Consider the following 17804-nt stretch of genomic DNA (forward strand, 5'->3'; position numbering starts at 1 on the left):
CTCAGAATGTGGCTGAATCTCCTCAAACATTTTACCAATAAAAATGGAAACACTGTTATTTACAGCCCTATTCTCACACTGAGGATCACTATCTACATTCTTTATTCCCCCCAGTGTTACACAGTGCTAAAGGCTTTCCTCCTCCCTTTGCATGTCGGATTCATTGACTCTGCAATTAGTTTGTCCAACACTGATTTGAAACCAAAGACAGAGTTTTTGAGCCTTGTGAATATGTGCTCATGCATGTGTATTATTTACATGCATGTATACTAGTGGCAAGATAACTCCGCACCTCCAACTTATTTAGAGGGGACTGGAACCAGACAAATGACAACACTAGCACTTCAAAAACACAGACATATGAAAAGGCACTCCCAAAGCATCCTGAAAATCCAAATAGCAGGATTGTCCTTTGTAAATAGGAAAGTTTGGAGAGAGGGGTATATGCGAGTATGCCCCTTGTAATTGGTAAGGCTTGCATAATGTCTATTTCAATAATGAAAGCTAAACACCGCCCTCTTGTGGCAGAAGCTTATACATATAAAATAGTAGTCCTTACTGCTGTCTGAAACAATATTGCAGAGGTATCCAACTACTTTTTTATACTTGCCAAAATTGTGGCAAATGTGGTACCATTTTCACCACATGACCAAAAAACCCCCACTTTTTTTAGGACAGAGAAAGATACACTAATGTTTTCAATTATTTATTGATAGAATTAGTGAGAAATCGGACAGATCTTATTATGAAGCAGTGCAGAGAAACAGGCATAAAATCACACTACAGTGTGGTGTTTGAAAATAATGGCCATGTGTGGACTTCACCCACAGTGCAAATACATTTTGCAGTGTACAGGACCAAAGGATGAATCTGTGGTTGGCAAAGGTGGAGGGTGGACACTTTCTTGAACCTATATAAAAGAATTTTATTTTTAAAAAATTGGTGGTAGAATTAAAGCACCAGTTCACCACAAGTCAATAGCCATTTCATCACATGTGGTGAGTGGTGACTTTGTTGGACATCAGGGAAATATTTGATTAATTCAGCTTTCAAATTCTGTTCATTTTAGTATATTACATTTATATCTTCCCTTTAAAGTGAAAGCTCAGGCTGAAAAGAGGTCTGAAACTCAGAAGAGGGAAAAATAATAAATTATAATAATAAATTTTATTTTTCAGCCGCCTATCTGTCCGGGTTAGGGACACTCTAGGCGACGAACAACAAGAATAAAAACAATACATATAGATCAACATAATCAAATTTTAAGCTAAAAAACCATTCATTAAATCAATTGTAACATAAGTTAATCTGTCCCAATCTTGTAGGCCTGCCTGAACAGCCAGGTCTTCAAGGCTCGGCGATAGCTGGACAGGGAGGGAGCATGTCTGAGATCGAAAGGGAGAGAGTTCCAGAGGGTGGGGGCCACAACAGAGAATGCCCTCTCTCTGGTCCGTACCAGCCCAGCTGTTCTCACCAGTGGGACCGAGAGGAGGTCTTGCGAGGCTGATCTCGTCAGGCGGCACAATCGGTGATTCTGGAGGCGTTCCTTCAGATATACTGGGCCGAAACCGTATAGGGTTTTAAAGGTCAACACCAACACCTTGAATTGGGCCCGGTAGACAACTGGTAGCCAGTGAAGATCTAATAACACTGGGGTGATATGATCCCAGCGACGGCTATGCGTAATCAAGCGTGCCGCCGCATTCTGTACCAGCTGTAATTTCCGGACCATTTTCAAGGGTAACCCCACGTAGAGCGCATTGCAGTAGTCTAAGCGAGAGGAGACCAGGGCATGTATCACCTGAGGGAGCAGGTGAACAGGAAGATAGGGACGCAGTCTCTGTATCAGATGTAATTGATACCAAGCTGCCCGGCTCACTGCTGTAATCTGAGCCTCCATGGACAGCTGGGAGTCAAGTATGACCCCAAGACTGCGGACCTGGTCCTTCAGGGGTAAACTTACCCCATCAAGCATCAGGTCAGTAATTCCTAACTTCCTTTTATCTCCCACAAGTAATACCTCAGTCTTGTCGGGGTTCAGCTTCAGCCTATTCTCTCCCATCCATCCACTTACGGATTCTAGGCACTTGGACATGGTATTCACAGCCAACTCCGGTGAGGACTTAAAGGAGAGATAGAGCTGAGTGTCATCTGCATACTGATGGCACTGCAACCCAAAACTCCTGATGATTGCTCCCAGCGGTTTCACATAGATGTTGAATAGCATGGGGGAGAGGATAGAACCCTGTGGCACTCCACAATGAAGAGGCCAAGGGTCTGAAACCTCATCTCCCAATGCCACCCGTTGCTGTCTATCCGAGAGATAGGAATGGAACCACTGCAAGACAGTGCCTCCTATTCCTAATCCCTCTAGGCGGTTTAAAAGGATACCGTGGTCAACGGTATCGAAAGCCGCTGAGAAGTCCAGGAGGACAAGGAAGGTGTATTCACCCCTATCCATTGCCCTCCGCATATCATCTACCAGAGCGACCAAGGCTGTTTCTGTACCATGACCAGTCCTAAAACCCGATTGGTATGGATCTAAATAATCCGTTTCCTCCAAGTGTGTCTGTAAAAGGAAATATATGTATATAAATACAAGGATGTGTTGGAAATGTGTGGTGGGGGATCCTGCAATGGTGCCTGAAGAAGTGGCTCTACCTCACAACAGGGTGATGCCCCCAGAATCCTCCATAGGCCTCAGTAGCCTTTTGAGACATGGAGCTATACATTTCCAGGCTTCTTCATTCATCAGAAGTAGCTCATAACTATGAGAAAGCTACACTACAATCTGTACCACACAGTCGTTGAGCTTGGCTCCAGAACAGGATATAATGTGTGGTACCAGTGCTAATGAATCCATGGGCCCCTGGTTCTGTGGACATGACAGTCTCATAAGTTCCATCTCTAGGATGTCAGCTAATTTTGTCAAACAATCGCATCAGGCAGGTTATCAGTGGGCTGGTTTGTTTCAGATAAAGTAGCTTACAAAGTTGTGGGACCATACGTACAGTAATTATAAGGTAGGACAGGAAATAAAGTCTCATGTTCTTTGTTGCCTGTATTCTCTTTCATGCAGTCTAAGAGCCACAGATGCATCGAAGCCAACTCTGCTAACAAGAAGTTAAAGGGAGGAGACATGTAAGCAAACTATCTCATTTGACTGGCCTGGTTTCTCACAATCACCAGTGATGATTCATTGTTCGACAACAGAAGGAAACCATGCATGGGAAGAGGGAAAGGGAGGGGAATTAAAAGTAGCTTTTGATTATTTGAAAACAACTTTCATTCTCTGTCGTGCAACAACTACACTCTCCACACTGGAGACTAAATACCTCATCATATCCCAGGCTACGGCTGCTTGGCGTACAAAAGAGTTCTGTGATTATTATTTTTTAAATGGAGGGAAAATAATAACAGCAAGGCTCTATTCATTTGCTTTTAAAAAGCAAGATAACTACGCTCTAGGTCTCATCCTGATCCAACAACATATGGATAAGAAACACGGCTGGTCCTGGAACAATTACGCCAATGAGGACTGAATAAGGAGGTTCCTACACATGAAGCCGAAAAGGGCACAACAAAGACAGTGATGTTAATGTGACTTAACACAACTGTGACTTAACACAACAGGACAACTGAAAAGGCCATCTGTTCAAAACTGACTACTTTACTGTTTGCTCTATCTGCCTATTGTCTCCTAACTTTGAACTAAACAGATCTTATAGAGCTTTCCTAAACACAGTACCAGAGAGGGCTGCCAAGAGTGACTAAACCAGACAGAGCTTCATCTCTCTGAAACCAAACCAAACATTCTTCAGGGGGAAAGGCCCTCGGTCATCAAGGCACCATGGATCGATTTCGGATGATCTTCCAGTACTTCCAGTCCAATTCAGAGTCAGTGACAAATGGGATCTGTGGGCTGCTAGCCCTGGCAAGTGTAAAGATGTACACCTCCTTTGACTTCAACTGCCCTTGCCTTGCTAAATACAACACGGCGTATGGCTTAGGAATCATGTTTATACCTCCAGTGGCACTTTTCCTCTGTGGTCTCATTGTCAACAGGCAGTTTGTGGTGATGCTTGAGGAGTGGAAAAGACCAGCTGGGGACAGGAAGAAGAATCTAGCCATTATCAGGTGGGGGATTTTGGTCCTAGTGTAAATGACTTCCAACAATGCAGTTTACTTATTCACTCTTCCCTTTTCTCCCATGGTTGTTGGTGGAATTTAAACTTCCTCAAAGCTATTAAGTCTTAACATTATTTAGAAATTTTATTGTTTTATTCCTTAACAGTGCATAAGAATCTTTATTTTGCTTGATGTCACCATAACCCAGTGAAATATATTACAGTTCTCAGAGCTTGGAAAAGTTACTTTTTTGAACTACAACTCCCATCAGCCCCAGCCAGTATGGCCACTGGATTGGGCTGATGGGAGTTGTACTTCAAAAAAGTAACTTTTCCAAGCTCTGACAGTTCTCATGTACAGTTATTATAATACCCAACTCTGAAGCTAAGAAATAGTGGCACACCCAAGGACATATAATAAGGCAAAATTTGAATTCAGGACCAAATTAAAGGTGATAATGAAATTAAGATTCTCCAACATTTTATTTTTTTAAATTAAAAGTATCCAGGGTGGGTGTGCAAATTGGATCAGAACTGCAGTGCTGAGAGAGACAGTTGTAACCATTTCCTCCTGCATTATTTTTCCAGTTAACCCCCACCCTGATCTCCAAGCTGGTATTTGTTCTGCAGGGCAAAACACACAGGGAATTATTTGCTACAACAACAACAAAATGTAGAGCACAGAACATTGTTTTACACTGTCCCTGAGGAAGATTATATTTGCAACCCATTGAGCCAAAGAAATAGTATTTTTGTGCCCCTTGAGATTTCCTCCCATTTTGTCTCTGGATTGGTGCCTTCCTTCCTGTCTCCCTCACATACAGGCAGCTATCAGATACCTGAAAAATTTCCCCTGCATGGCAACTAGATTATTTCAGTTGAGAAAATGATACATAGAAAAGGATTAGCCTCCTACTCCAACACTGTGTCTTGATGTGAACTGGGAGTGGGGTGGAGGGGCACTGCTTTAATTTTTTAAAAGTGGGAGATCATCGTCACAGATATTCTGCATCATGTCTAGTTTTGTTAAGGCTTTTATTAAGACTACATTTAGTATTATTAAGGCTTCTGAAATCCAACATTTTAAGGACATATCTTTGAATATTGAACATCTGGGGTTGCCAGGATCACAAGTGCTTAAGGTAGAACTATATATTACAAGGCATTTCCTCAATTTTCAGTTCTCCTCTGCAAATGCCCCCCAGCCATTTTTATATCATGATCCCCCATTCCATTTATGATTATACATATAGTATAATATAGTATAGTATAGGTAGCATCTCTCCTTATAAACTTAATTGTTTATAGTGTCTACATCCCAGATAGTTTCTGCTAACCTTTTTTCAGCTCCTACAAAGATCCTCTGATCTTCACAGAAGAAAACCCTCTATAGAATTATATCTCATAGAAGTAGAAATCTGATGAAATGGGCTCTAGTTCACAAAAGTTCATGCCATAATGTGCACTCATTTTTAAGGTACCACAAGACTCATTGTTGTTTAGCTGCCCCTCTGGAAAACCCTGGAGTACGATGCTTTGCTTTCTCTTCCCTTCCTATTGCCAGTGCTAAGCAAGTTCTGCGACTGAACAAAAGCTTCCATCTTCAGAAATATTAGTTTATTTTCTTGCTTCTCTGTCCAACAAACAGGTACATGTGTTCCTCCATTCTGCAACGGGCCATGATTGCACCTGTTGTTTGGATCATAGTCACCCTCCTCGATGGAAAATGCTTTGTCTGTGCTTTCAGCAATTCCATCGACCCTGATAAGTTTCCAGGTTTTGTCACCAACATCACACCTTATGATGAAGTACAACACTTGCTCTCCAAGGTCCCATGCAAGGATGATGAACTCATGAGGAATAATACTTCCCGCAAGGCAGTGTCCAGGTACCTCAGATGTTGGTCACAGGTAAATAACAGACATCTATAAGATCTTGCTCTGTGGAAATTCTGTAAAGCTCTATGGGACCATTAACTTGCTCCTGAATAGATGCAGGAATCAGTTCATCAAAAGAGTGAAGCTTATCTTCAGAATACTCTCCTGGATCATCACTGATTAGATATAAGAAGAATCACTTTATTCATTGGTTTCTGTAGTCTACTGCAGGAAAGAGTAACATAAACTGCACATAGGCCCCAAAGCAGGTGCAGATTAGCTAACAGTTCTTGAGATATTGAGCTACTATGTGACTTATGTAGTACAATATGACTCAAACACAAACTTTTGGACAAGTCACTCACATTTCTGTTCTCATGTCTTTTGCCCTTTTGGCCCTATGTCCAAAACAGTCTTCATCACCTTTCATGTCCTATGTGTTATGCATCATCTCATGCCATGCCATGTTTCAACCAAGACTGGTTACAATTTAAAAATCCATGTAAAGGTATAATATAAATATGAATATGTTGGTGTGAGTGAAGGGACAATCTTTTCTGACCCTTGGCAGTTGGTGATGCAGTCCAGGCTCTTCTCTCCGGAAGAGAGAAGCAATCACAGACAGGCCCATGGGTCAGCTGATGATATATGCCAACCGCCAGAACAGTTCTTGTGTTGATTTCAGTATGCATTTGTCAGTGTCATTTTATCCATCTAATATATAAGTCTATCTGCCAAAAATCATATTCCTCTTGTTTTCTATACAGTACCTAGCACTAAATAAATGTTAACTTTTATTAACTGATTAACATTTATTAACATTATATTTAACTATTAGAAGTCTGGAGGGGCCTGCCACTGCAGAATGTTGGACTAGACACAGTGCAACCTTGGGTCCCCGGATGCTGTTAGCCTATAACTCCTGTCATCCTCAGCCATTTTAGCCAATGGTCAGGGATTATGGGAGTTGTAGTCCAATAACATCTGAGGACCCAAGATTGAAGAACAGTAGATTAGAGGACCTGTGAAGCTCCTTGGCATTTTCCCCCCTGTGATATTCAAGCAACAGAATACTGATGTCCTGGTTTTTTTGTGTCCCTGTGACTGAGATTGGTCTTGCTTGCTTTAACATTTACAGGTTTTTGGTTATATTTCCTTTGCTCTCTAGGCTTTTGGATGGAGCATACTGCTGACCCTTATAGTGATTGCCTTCCTTGCCCGCTCTCTCAGGCCCTGCTTCAATCAGGCTGCTTTCTTGCAGACTCGCTACTGGAGCAATTACATCGATATTGAACAAAAGATTTTTGATGAGACTTGTTGTGAGCATACCCGGGACTTTGCACACAAGTGCATCCTCCATTTCTTTGAGAGCATGCAGAAAGAAATTAAACGAAGGTGTTTCAATGCCCACACAGAAAAAGTGGAGGGAAAAGAAGCAGAGAGGGATCACTTGCGGGGAATTGCCAGCCAGGAGCAAATGAATAAGCTTCTTCAGTCATGGTACTATAGCAAACCTCTGCTGGATTTGAGCCGAGCTACACAGCGGCAATCCCTGGACACAGGGGGAACATCAATGCCTTGGGCAGGCAGTATGATTGACAGGTGGCATCCCCAGTCAGGGACCACAATTACAAAGCAAACAGATGTTTAAAAGGAAAAGGAAATGGAAATGGAGAGCATCAATAGTTAGATATATCACATCCCCAGCAATCAATGAACAATTTTTCAGGGGGAGGAAGTCTGACCTGCTCTTGTGTTTTTAACAATAACTTAGTATGCAAGAATCAGCCCCTGAAACTTTAAAGGCATGGAATGAAGTATTTAATGTCTGCACAAACTCAGTTCAGTTTTTTCCCCCTGTATGTGTTGTCATTCGGAAAATAGCGTAGCCCAGTAGTTAAAGCTTACAGCACTAGTTCAGGTTTTCGGATAAGAACGCAGTCTCAGGCAGTCGAAAGTTTAAGAGTCCTTTACTGACATAAAGTAATCTATCCAGCTTCTCCAGACTTCCACAACCCCCACTGTGTTCTCCTGCAACCCCCACACTTGCTTTTGGTTTCCCCAAGCAATATATACAGAAACAGTGCCCTTCGCCAGCCACATCTGCTCCTTTGGCCTTGGCATGTCTCTTTGCTGGGCCCATAACCCCTGTTGTGCTGTGCGGAATGCTACCTGTGCCCAGTGCCCAGTGCATGGGGGTTGCAGGAGAACACAGTGGGGGTTGAAGTGAGAGAAATCTGAAGGAGCTGGACAATGTGTGGTGCACAGCCTAGGTGCAATAAAGACTTTTAATACTTTTTGCGTCTGAACTTGTCTTGTTTCTGACATCCAAGCCCGAGACTGGTACCTTATTCAGTGCACTGGGCACGGGTAGCATTCCGCACAGCACAACAGTATGGGCCATAGTCCACAACAAAAATGTAAAAAGGTTTGTAGCTTGGTGGCAGAGCACATGCTTTTCCTGCAGACAGTCCCTGATTCAATCTCCAGGAAGGGCTAGGAAAGACCCCAGCTTGAAGATCTGGAGAGCTGCTGACAGTTCTGAGCTAGATGGACCAATGGTATAAGGCAGGATGATGTGTTCAAGATGTAGTACATAAAGTAGTTCCCAACAGAGTCCACGTCTTACAGATTATTGCAGTGGGGAATAGGTACGTCAACCAAACTGAACTGTCCTTAAAGCAGTCATGGTAGCAGTTCACCACACAAGATGCATCAGCCTGCTTTTAAAGACACAGGTTAGAAGCTGTCCCCCCCAAAAAAAAAAGTTGGTAACCCTACCCAGGAAAGAGACAGATCCGACAAAAGAGTGACAGGCATATAAAGCTAACAGAAAGACAACTGCTTATGTTATGTTATTATGTTATGTTATGGTTTATTTCTATGCTGCCTTTTGGCCAAAAAGGCCCTCAAGGTGGCTCACAAAAAATAAACACAAATACAAAATACATATCAGAAAAGGACAATACAGTTTACAAAAATTTAAATAACCAAATATTAACATTGTTAAAAAAGCAACAGCAACATCTTTCAATAACAATACAATAACAACCAGCACTTTCCTAATGTTTTGACAATGTCTACTAGTTCTTACATCAATGTGTTGACATCAAAGCGTGGGGCCAGTGGGATGACCTGCTGGTACTGCACCTGCCAGTCCTGGTGCAGGAAAAGGAACAGGAGCAGCCCCAGCTTTATGCCAACATAGATGGTGTCAATGGCAAAATAGTACTTCAGCTTGGTCACGGGGATGAAGCAATCAATGTTCCAGCCCACAATCTCCTTGCCCTGGCTGGCCAGGCTGCTCCTGTAGGCCACCGCAAAGGTGGAGACGATGGGCTCAGAGAGGAAGAAGGCGGTGGCCTGCTCAGCACCAGGGGGCACCGATGGGGGAGGCCCCGGCACCAGAGCTCATGTCATCAAAGAGCTGGTGCGGTTCTGCCATCATGGCCGGTCTGGATGATGAGAGGCCCAGCGGGGAGGGCAGCAATGAGGAAGACATGGAAGATGAGGAAGACATGGTGGTGGAGGCAGGTAGGCAGCACTTGGTGGTTTCAGGGCTTTTGAAAGTAAGGGTGGCATGGCTGCCCCTCCGCCGGTAGCTCTGCACAGGTCCGTCACTGTCAGGCCCAGGATGTGACTCAGGAACCAGACCAACAGCTGTAGTTAATTCGTGTTTTATTAGGGTAATGTCCAAACAAAGACTGCGTTTTCTCATGAAGCAATACAGGGATACAGGTCCTGCGGCATTGGGAGAAAGTTGACAGAGCAAGGGACTTCTTCCCGCCTGTTCTTTAAGAAGGGGCCAAACGGGCGCACAATCTTTCGCTCCTCCTTAACTGCCCCTCAGGTACTGCCCGCCTTCCCCCCCTTCTCTCCTGTCTTTTCAGCTGTCTGCGTGTGCGCGGTGAGGGGGGAAGCATCACCCCCTCCTCTTCTGAAGTTTCCGATTCCAGGATGGGGGATAGGGGAGGGGCTGATGGTAAACTGCCTCCCCGCTTTTCGGCTGTGAGCAGCCCTCCCTCTTTCCCCTCTTGCTCTGAGCCTGAAAGAGGGGGAGGCGTGAGAATGTCCAGGGAGGGCTCAGGCTCCCCGTTGCTAAGTGACCTTATCACTGGCAGTTCCTCTGTTTTGTCTTCGCTCCAAAGGGGGGAAGTTCCTCCCCCTTCCCTCTGCCATCCATCCGAATACTCTTCTCCCAACTCTCCGGGATCCAGCTCCCCAGGATTGGGACCCCAGCTCTGCCTTCCGACACCATCCCCCCTCCCAGGCTGTGCCCCCCTCCCCTTGTCTGGCTTGGGACGGTGGGGAAAACGTTGATGGAAAAGTTTTACCAATTCTGGAGCATGCACATCAGCTGCATCTTCCCATGACCTGTCAGCCACCCCATAGCCTTTCCAGTGAATCAAGTACTGCAGCTTGTGGCGTCTGATCCTGGAATCTAAGATCTCCTCAACTTCAAACTCAAGCTGCTCATTTACCAGGAGTGGAGCTCCGGGAGGTTCCTCCAGCCGTAACTCACTGGGAGGGGCGGCTTTCGTTAAGAGGGATCGATGGAACACAGGATGTATTTTAAATGTGTCAGGCAGCTTCAGTCGGTACGCCACGGGATTGATTTGAGTTTCTATTTCGAAAGGACCCACCCTCTTGTCTTGTAATTTTCTACATTTGCCCGGCATCTGGAGGAAGCGGGCGGACAGCCACACCTGGTCTCCCGGTCGAAGGGGGGGGCCCTCCTTCCTGTGCAGGTCAGCAACTCGCTTGTACTCCGTACAAGCTTCGTTTAACTGCTGTTTCAGTGTCTGTTGCACCGCTTGCAATTCCTTAAGGAAGTTCTCAGCTGCCGGTACCAGCATTCCTTCTGAGCTGCTTGGAAAGACTTTAGGATGGAATCCATAATTAGCAAAGAACGGGGTTTGTTGAGTGCTGGAGTGCAGAGAATTGTTGTAGGCGAACTCTGCAAAATGCAAATATGATACCCAGTCAGTCTGTTGATAGGACACATAACTTCGTAAATATCTTTCCAAAACGGCGTTCAAGCGTTCCGTCTGCCCATCTGTCTGGGGGTGATGGGCGGAGGAGAGTTTTAATTCCGTCTGCAACTGTTTCCACATTGCTCTCCAAAATTTGGCTGTGAACTGAGTTCCTCGGTCTGAGACTACGCTGTTTGGCAATCCATGCAGCCGGTAGACTTCTTTTATGAATAACTTAGCCGTTCCTTTAGCCTCTAAGGCCCCTGCACAAGGAAGAAAGTGTGCCATTTTGGTAAGTAGATCCACCACTACTAAGATGGCTGTCATTCCTTGGGACTTGGGTAGATCAGTTATAAAATCCATGGAGAGGTCCTTCCAGGGTTCGTGTGGGACAGACAACGGTTGTAACAGTCCTGCTGGTGTCCCTGTTTGTGTTTTTGTCCGCAGACAGACAGAGCAGGACTTTACATAACTCTCAATATCCTGACGCATTTTAGGCCACCAGAAGTCCTTGGCCACGTTCTGAATGGTCTTGTAAATCCCAAAGTGTCCCGCTGTGATGGAATCATGACACTGGCGTAGGATTCTGAGCCTTAATTCCCCTTCTGGCACATATCTGGCGGTTTTGAACCATAACAGTCCATTTCTCCAGTGAAAGGTTACTTCTGAGTCTTGACCTTGTCCCGTCTCCTGCTGATATTTTAGCATGTCTGCATCTTCTTGTTGTGCCTTTTTGAGTTCCTCTTCCCATGAAGGCTGGCATACTCCCAACGTTAATTTCTCTGGCGGGATTACGTACTGAGGCTGGTCCTCGGATTCACTTTCTTTGTATTGTGGCTGTCTGGATAAGGCATCCACTCTCTGGTTTTTGGCTTGGGCATGGTAAGTAATCTGGAAGTTAAACCTAGTGAAGAACTGGGACCATCTTATCTGTCTCTGGTTCAGCTTTCTGGCTGTTTGGAGGCTTTCAAGATTCTTGTGGTCGGAGCGCACTTCGATTCGATGAGAGGTCCCCTCTAGGTATTGTCTCCAGTTTTCAAAAGAGTCCTTGATGGCCAGCAGCTCCTTCTCCCAAACTGTGTAGTTCTTCTCTGCAGGCTTTAACTTCCGAGAAAAGTACGCACAGGGGTGCAGCTCCTTCCCTTCTTGGTCTAATTGTAGCAGGACCCCCCCCGATGGCAAAATCTGAAGCATCTGCTTCCACTACGAAAGGGCGGTTCGGATCAGCAAAGCGCAGAATGGGCTCAGTAGCAAACCTTCTCTTCAGCTCCTCAAAAGCTTTGGTGGCGTTCTCTGTCCATTGAAACTTCTTCTTCCCCTTTAAACAGTCAGTCAGAGGAGCTGTTAATTTGGAAAACCCTGGAATGAACTTTCTGTAATAATTGGCAAACCCCAAAAACCGTTGTACATCCTTTTTGGTGACAGGTTGGCCCCAGTCCAATATGCAGCTTACTTTCCCTGGGTCCATCTCCATGCCTTCTGCTGAGATTCGATATCCAAGGAAGTCTAGAGACTTGAGGTCAAATCCACATTTCTCTAATTTAGCATACAGGTGATTTTCTCTCAGTCTCTTCAACACCGTCTTCACATGCTGGTCGTGGTCTTCCTGGTTCTTTGAGAACACCAGGATATCATCTAAGTAACAAATTACATACGTGTCCAACAAGTCTCTAAATTTTTGAAAAATTCCTGGACTTCCACAAAGCCCAAACGGCATGACCACGTATTCATACTGTCCTTAAGCGGTCAAGAATCCTGTTTTCCATTCATCTCCCTCCTTCATTCTGATCAGATTGTACGCTCCTCTCAAATCCAACTTCGTGAAGATTTTTGCAGAGCGCAGTCGGTCCAGCAACTCTGAGATCAGGGGCAGCGGGTAGCTGTTGGGGATGGTGATCTGGTTCAATGCGCGATAGTCGTTACAGGGTCTGAGTTCCCCCCCTTCTTTTTCACAAACAATAGTGGCGCTCCAGCAGGGGATTGTGAGGGGCGTATGAATCCTCGCCTCAGGTTTTTATCCAGGAATTCCTTCAGGGCCTCCCTCTCATTCTCTGTGAGAGAGTAGATTCTCCCTGATGGGATGCTGGCTCCTGGCACTAGGTCAATCGCACAGTAGTAAGGGCGGTGGGGTGTAAAGTCTCTGCCTCTTTTTCATCAAACACATCTTTGAATTCTTCATACTTTGGCAGCAGGGTCACTTGCTCGATCTCTTGCACTGCCCCCGCTAAGGTGTTCTTGATTCCTTCAGGTTGACAGTTCTCCTGGCAATACTGTGAGGTGAACCACACCACCGCCTCCTTCCAACTTATTTTGGGTTCATGCTTTGCTAGCCAGGGCATTCCCAGAATCACCTCAAAGTTCGAGAGATCTGACACGTATAGCGAAATGAACTCTTCGTGCCCAGGGATTTGAAGTTTCACTTCCTCCGTGGCTTGTGTCACCCCTCCTGACTTCAGGGTTCTCCCATCGATAGTCTCCACAGCTAGGGGAGCGTCCAGTTTCCACCGGGAAATTCCATGACGCTTGACTAACTTTGCATCAATAAAATTTGTGGAGGCTCCACTGTCAATTAAGGCAGTGGAATTAAACACCACTCCTCTGGAAGTTGTAATCCGAATAGGCAAGACCAACACCCCCTTTGAGGGAGGTTGGATCGTTGGGGGGCCTTTATACAACGCTGCCCCCAGTCCACCGGCCTGCACGTGGACTGGGTGTTCTAGTTTCCCGACGTCTCGGCTTTCCCCCCTTTCAGTCCACAGTCTCTGGCCACATGGCCCGGCTTTGAACAATAAAAGCATAAACGTTCCCGGCGTCATCTTTCCTTTTCTTCTTCCGACAGTCTTGGCCTAGCCCCTCCCTGTCCCTCAGTTGCATTACCTGCCATCCCTGCAGTGGGAAGGGTCTTGTTGCGGGATGCCGAGGCTGAGTATCTCGGGACCTCCTGCTTCCTTTCCAGGCGCCTTCCTTCCATCCGGTGATCTATCTGTAGGCATAGCCGGATGAGCCCTGGTAGGTCAGCGGGGGGGGGGAGGTCCTGGCCAACTCATCCAGGATTTCAGCATTTAATCCACTCCGGTACATAAACATCAGGGCGGCGTCATTGTAACCAGTTTCCTGGGACAGAATTTTAAAAGCATTAGTGTACTCGGAAACAGTCCCTTTAGCTTGCTTCAGAGCGCCTAGCTGCCGCGCTACTGTTTCAGCCCTTTGCGGGTCTTGAAACATCTCGGTCATCTCCTGTATAAATCCTCTGTACCTTCCTAAGACAGTATCCTTTCTCACGAGATACAGAGTCACCCATTTTGCAGCTTCTCCCTCCAGGAGGCTAATCACGAAAGCTACTTTAGCCCCATCGTCTGGAAATTCCGTGTGCCTGACATCCAGATATAACTCACATTGAGCCACGAGGGTTGCCAACTGATCACTTTGTCCTGCGTATTTTGGGGGCAATCCAATGGGAACCTTTACTACGGCAGCTGGAGGGGCTGTTCGCATCTGGTCTATCGTGGCCTTCAAGGTTTGATTATCCGTCTTCAGCGCCTTGACTGCTGCTAGCAGGGCTTGAACATCCGTCTGCAAATCAGCTACCTTAGTCCTCAAGAGTTCCACTTCTTCCGTCTCAGAAGTGGGGTTCGTCCCCCCCGCTGCTCCCTTTGACATCTTGTCCCAGTCAAGTGAAGAGAGCGTTGAGGGTGATTTAGGTGGCTCTGTCAAGCTGTCAGGCCCAGGATGTGACTCAGGAACCAGACCAACGGCTGTAGTTAATTCGTGTTTTATTAGGGTAATGTCCAAACAAAGACTGCGTTTTCTCATGAAGCAATACAGGGATACAGGTCCTGCGGCATTGGGAGAAAGTTGACAGAGTAAGGGACTTCTTCCCGCCTGTTCTTTAAGAAGGGGCCAAACGGGCGCGCAATCTTTCGCTCCTCCTTAACTGCCCCTCAGGTACTGCCCGCCTTCCCCCCTTCTCTCCTGTCTTTTCAGCTGTCTGCGTGTGCGCGGTGAGGGGGGAAGCATCACCCCCTCCTCTTCTGAAGTTTCCGATTCCAGGATGGGGGATAGGGGAGGGGCTGATGGTAAACTGCCTCCCCGCTTTTCGGCTGTGAGCAGCCCTCCCTCTTTCCCCTCTTGCTCTGAGCCTGAAAGAGGGGGAGGCGTGAGAATGTCCAGGGAGGGCTCAGGCTCCCCGTTGCTAAGCGACCTTATCACTGGCAGTTCCTCTGTTTCGTCTTCGCTCCAAAGGGGGGAAGTTCCTCCCCCTTCCCTCTGCCATCCATCCGAATACTCTTCTCCCAACTCTCCGGGATCCAGCTCCCCGGGATTGGGACCCCAGCTCTGCCTTCCGACAGTCACCCGAGCAGTGACAGTTTTCAATATAAAACACCAGCAGCGCTGCCGTCTCATCACTGCCTTCTGGCTCACGCAGGTTCATTATCGGTAATGAATAATGCACTATATGAAATCATACAGCAAAAAAGAACCAATTCCCCAACATCCTACTGAGATATGTAGCATAGCTACACATGAGTCTCCCTTTGTCTCCCTTTTAGCCTTAAAGAATTAGTTCCTGATCAGATCAGAAGGAAAGATGAGAGAGTCAGGCTTATCGTCATCATAGGAGAATCCTGGGCTGAACAATGGAAATGGAAGATGCTCTATCTTCCATAATTAAACTGTAATGGAATTTCCTTCCATGTGATGTGGTGATGATGAAAGGAGATTAAACGAATGCATGGAGGATAAGGCTATCAAAGGCTACTAGTCATAATGGCTGCAAACTACCTCCAGGATCAGAGCACCATGCCTGTGAATGCCCATCACTGGGAAACAACAGTGAAAGAATGCTATTGTCTTAGTATCTTGCTTATGTGCTTCCCATGAGTATCCAGTCGGTCACTGTGGGAAACTGGATACTAGACTATGGGCCATTGGTTTGATGCAGTAAGGCTTTTGTGTCCTTACCAGATTGTTTTATGCCACAAATAGAAAATGTCTTTCTGATGTCAACTCCACATTTTTCAAAATGATGTATAGATATTTTAAATTATTGCAGTGACATAGTTGGGAGGAGTTTAGAAAATGGAGAAGGGATGGGGTAGAACATTGTTCACAGTAAAGCTGGGTCCAGAGGTGGATAATTAAATTGGTTCTATCCATGGCTAATTCAATGCCAATGCCCATAATTCTATCCAGGTGGCCCCAATGGCCAAAGCTGTGTCAGTCTGTTTTATTCCATTATATACTGTGTGCTCCTGAATGGAAAGCACAGTGAGGTCTTCTGTCCAGCTGTAGGTTGATCAATAGCGGGCACTACTTGCAATACTGGAGTCTTTTCACAACTGTCAGCAATATCACCTCTAATTTTGTTGTATGTCCACTAGGTCTTGTACTCACAGCCTTCTTTAAATAGCTTACCTCCATGCTATGTACCTCTGAAATAGAATGGGATAAAAAAAATTAAGGCAAAATCATAGTTTTTTATTTTTTGTGCGGTTTTGTTCTGAGAATCAAAACAGTGGTAGAGTAGACTGAAGGATCAGCCTACGCAAATGAATCACAGAGTCTGGGAGGTGTTGAACTGGGGCATGAGGACATCTGAGGGAGTGGGGAGCCCAGCAAGCATGGTAATAGGTGACTGAACCAAACGGAGAGAAAGGAGGGAACATATTGGATCTGGAGGGTCATGCATCAACAAGCTTGTGAGGAAGGCCCGGCTGCAATCTCAGAAATTGCAGAAAGAAAAATGTATGGGCTCGCATGTAGCAAGTTTAAGAAAAGTTGGCTGGTCTTTATGTGCATTTGTGTCTTTGGTAAATATAGTAATGGTGAAAGCCAGCCTGTGTCTGACCAGTGCGCTAGCTACTTCTTTGTATGAACAAGAAATTATATGGGCATATATTTACTACATAATTTAGGGACATATATTTGAGATTGCCACTTGCAAATATCCAGTCCTGATTTATTCTGGTGCAGTGAAAAAGCTTTCCATCTGCACCTGGTTATATTTTAATATACTTACTACATGTGCTGGCCCGTTCACATGTTAATTTAGCACACCGACAAATTACAGCTGAAGCAGGCACATCACTGGCATGTTAACATGCCGCTCTGGGCTCCTTTGGGGAGGAAGGGCAGGATATACATTTTAAAATAATAAGTAAACAAACAAAACATTTCATGCAAATAGACCAGTACACAGGGTAAATGCAAGTGAGTGTATGTTTCATCCAGAGCTGAGACCAGTCCCACTTACCCTGTGGCTAAAACTATAAAAGAATTTGCTGCTTAGGATTGTGCTGCTCCACTGGGTAAAAGAGCCCTTTCCCAGAGAGGGTGTGCCAACTGGCACTGGCTGGTACTCAGTTGGAATTTCTGATATTTTGGAATCCTCGTGAGCTCGTATTCAGCTTCATTAATTGTTGATTGAATTGTGTGTTTTTGCTTTATTTGTATGCTATTTTTATATGCTTATATTGATGGAAATTTTATTGGCTCATTTTTAGTGCTTTCATTATTATTGTGAGCATCTTTGAGCTTAATGTTATTGGGAAAGCAGCATAAAATAAATAAAAAAATTTAAAATGTAAATATGCCTGGGCAAGGGGAACATATGGAAAGCTTACAGGGTAAGGGATTTCTGCCTGGCATGGCCTACATTCTGAATAAATAAGGTATCAGAGGTGTAGAATCTGATGGTCAAATTACCATGTGAAAAAAGGGAAAAGGTATACAACATTATCTCAATTAGGGCTTCTGTCATAAGGTTTTATTGCTGCTGAAAATGAGTATTAATTTTTTTCCCTTCTCTCTCTGTTTTGTTTAGCAGA

The 17804-nt window shown here is 45.2% G+C and overlaps 1 protein-coding gene across 1 annotated transcript; it reads left to right on the top strand.

Moving 5' to 3' along the window:
- The first annotated feature begins 3850 nt into the window (after positions 1-3850).
- CALHM3 (calcium homeostasis modulator 3) lies at positions 3851-7655 on the top strand. The gene is made up of 3 exons (XM_061637703.1): positions 3851-4137; positions 5776-6037; positions 7173-7655. Exons 1-3 carry the CDS (start codon positions 3851-3853, stop codon positions 7653-7655), a joined length of 1032 nt encoding a protein of 343 aa, XP_061493687.1.
- Positions 7656-17804: the final 10149 nt, after the last annotated feature.

Source organism: Rhineura floridana, chromosome 7 (assembly GCF_030035675.1).
Source record: "Rhineura floridana isolate rRhiFlo1 chromosome 7, rRhiFlo1.hap2, whole genome shotgun sequence".
NCBI classification, from domain to species: Eukaryota; Metazoa; Chordata; class Lepidosauria; order Squamata; family Rhineuridae; genus Rhineura; species Rhineura floridana.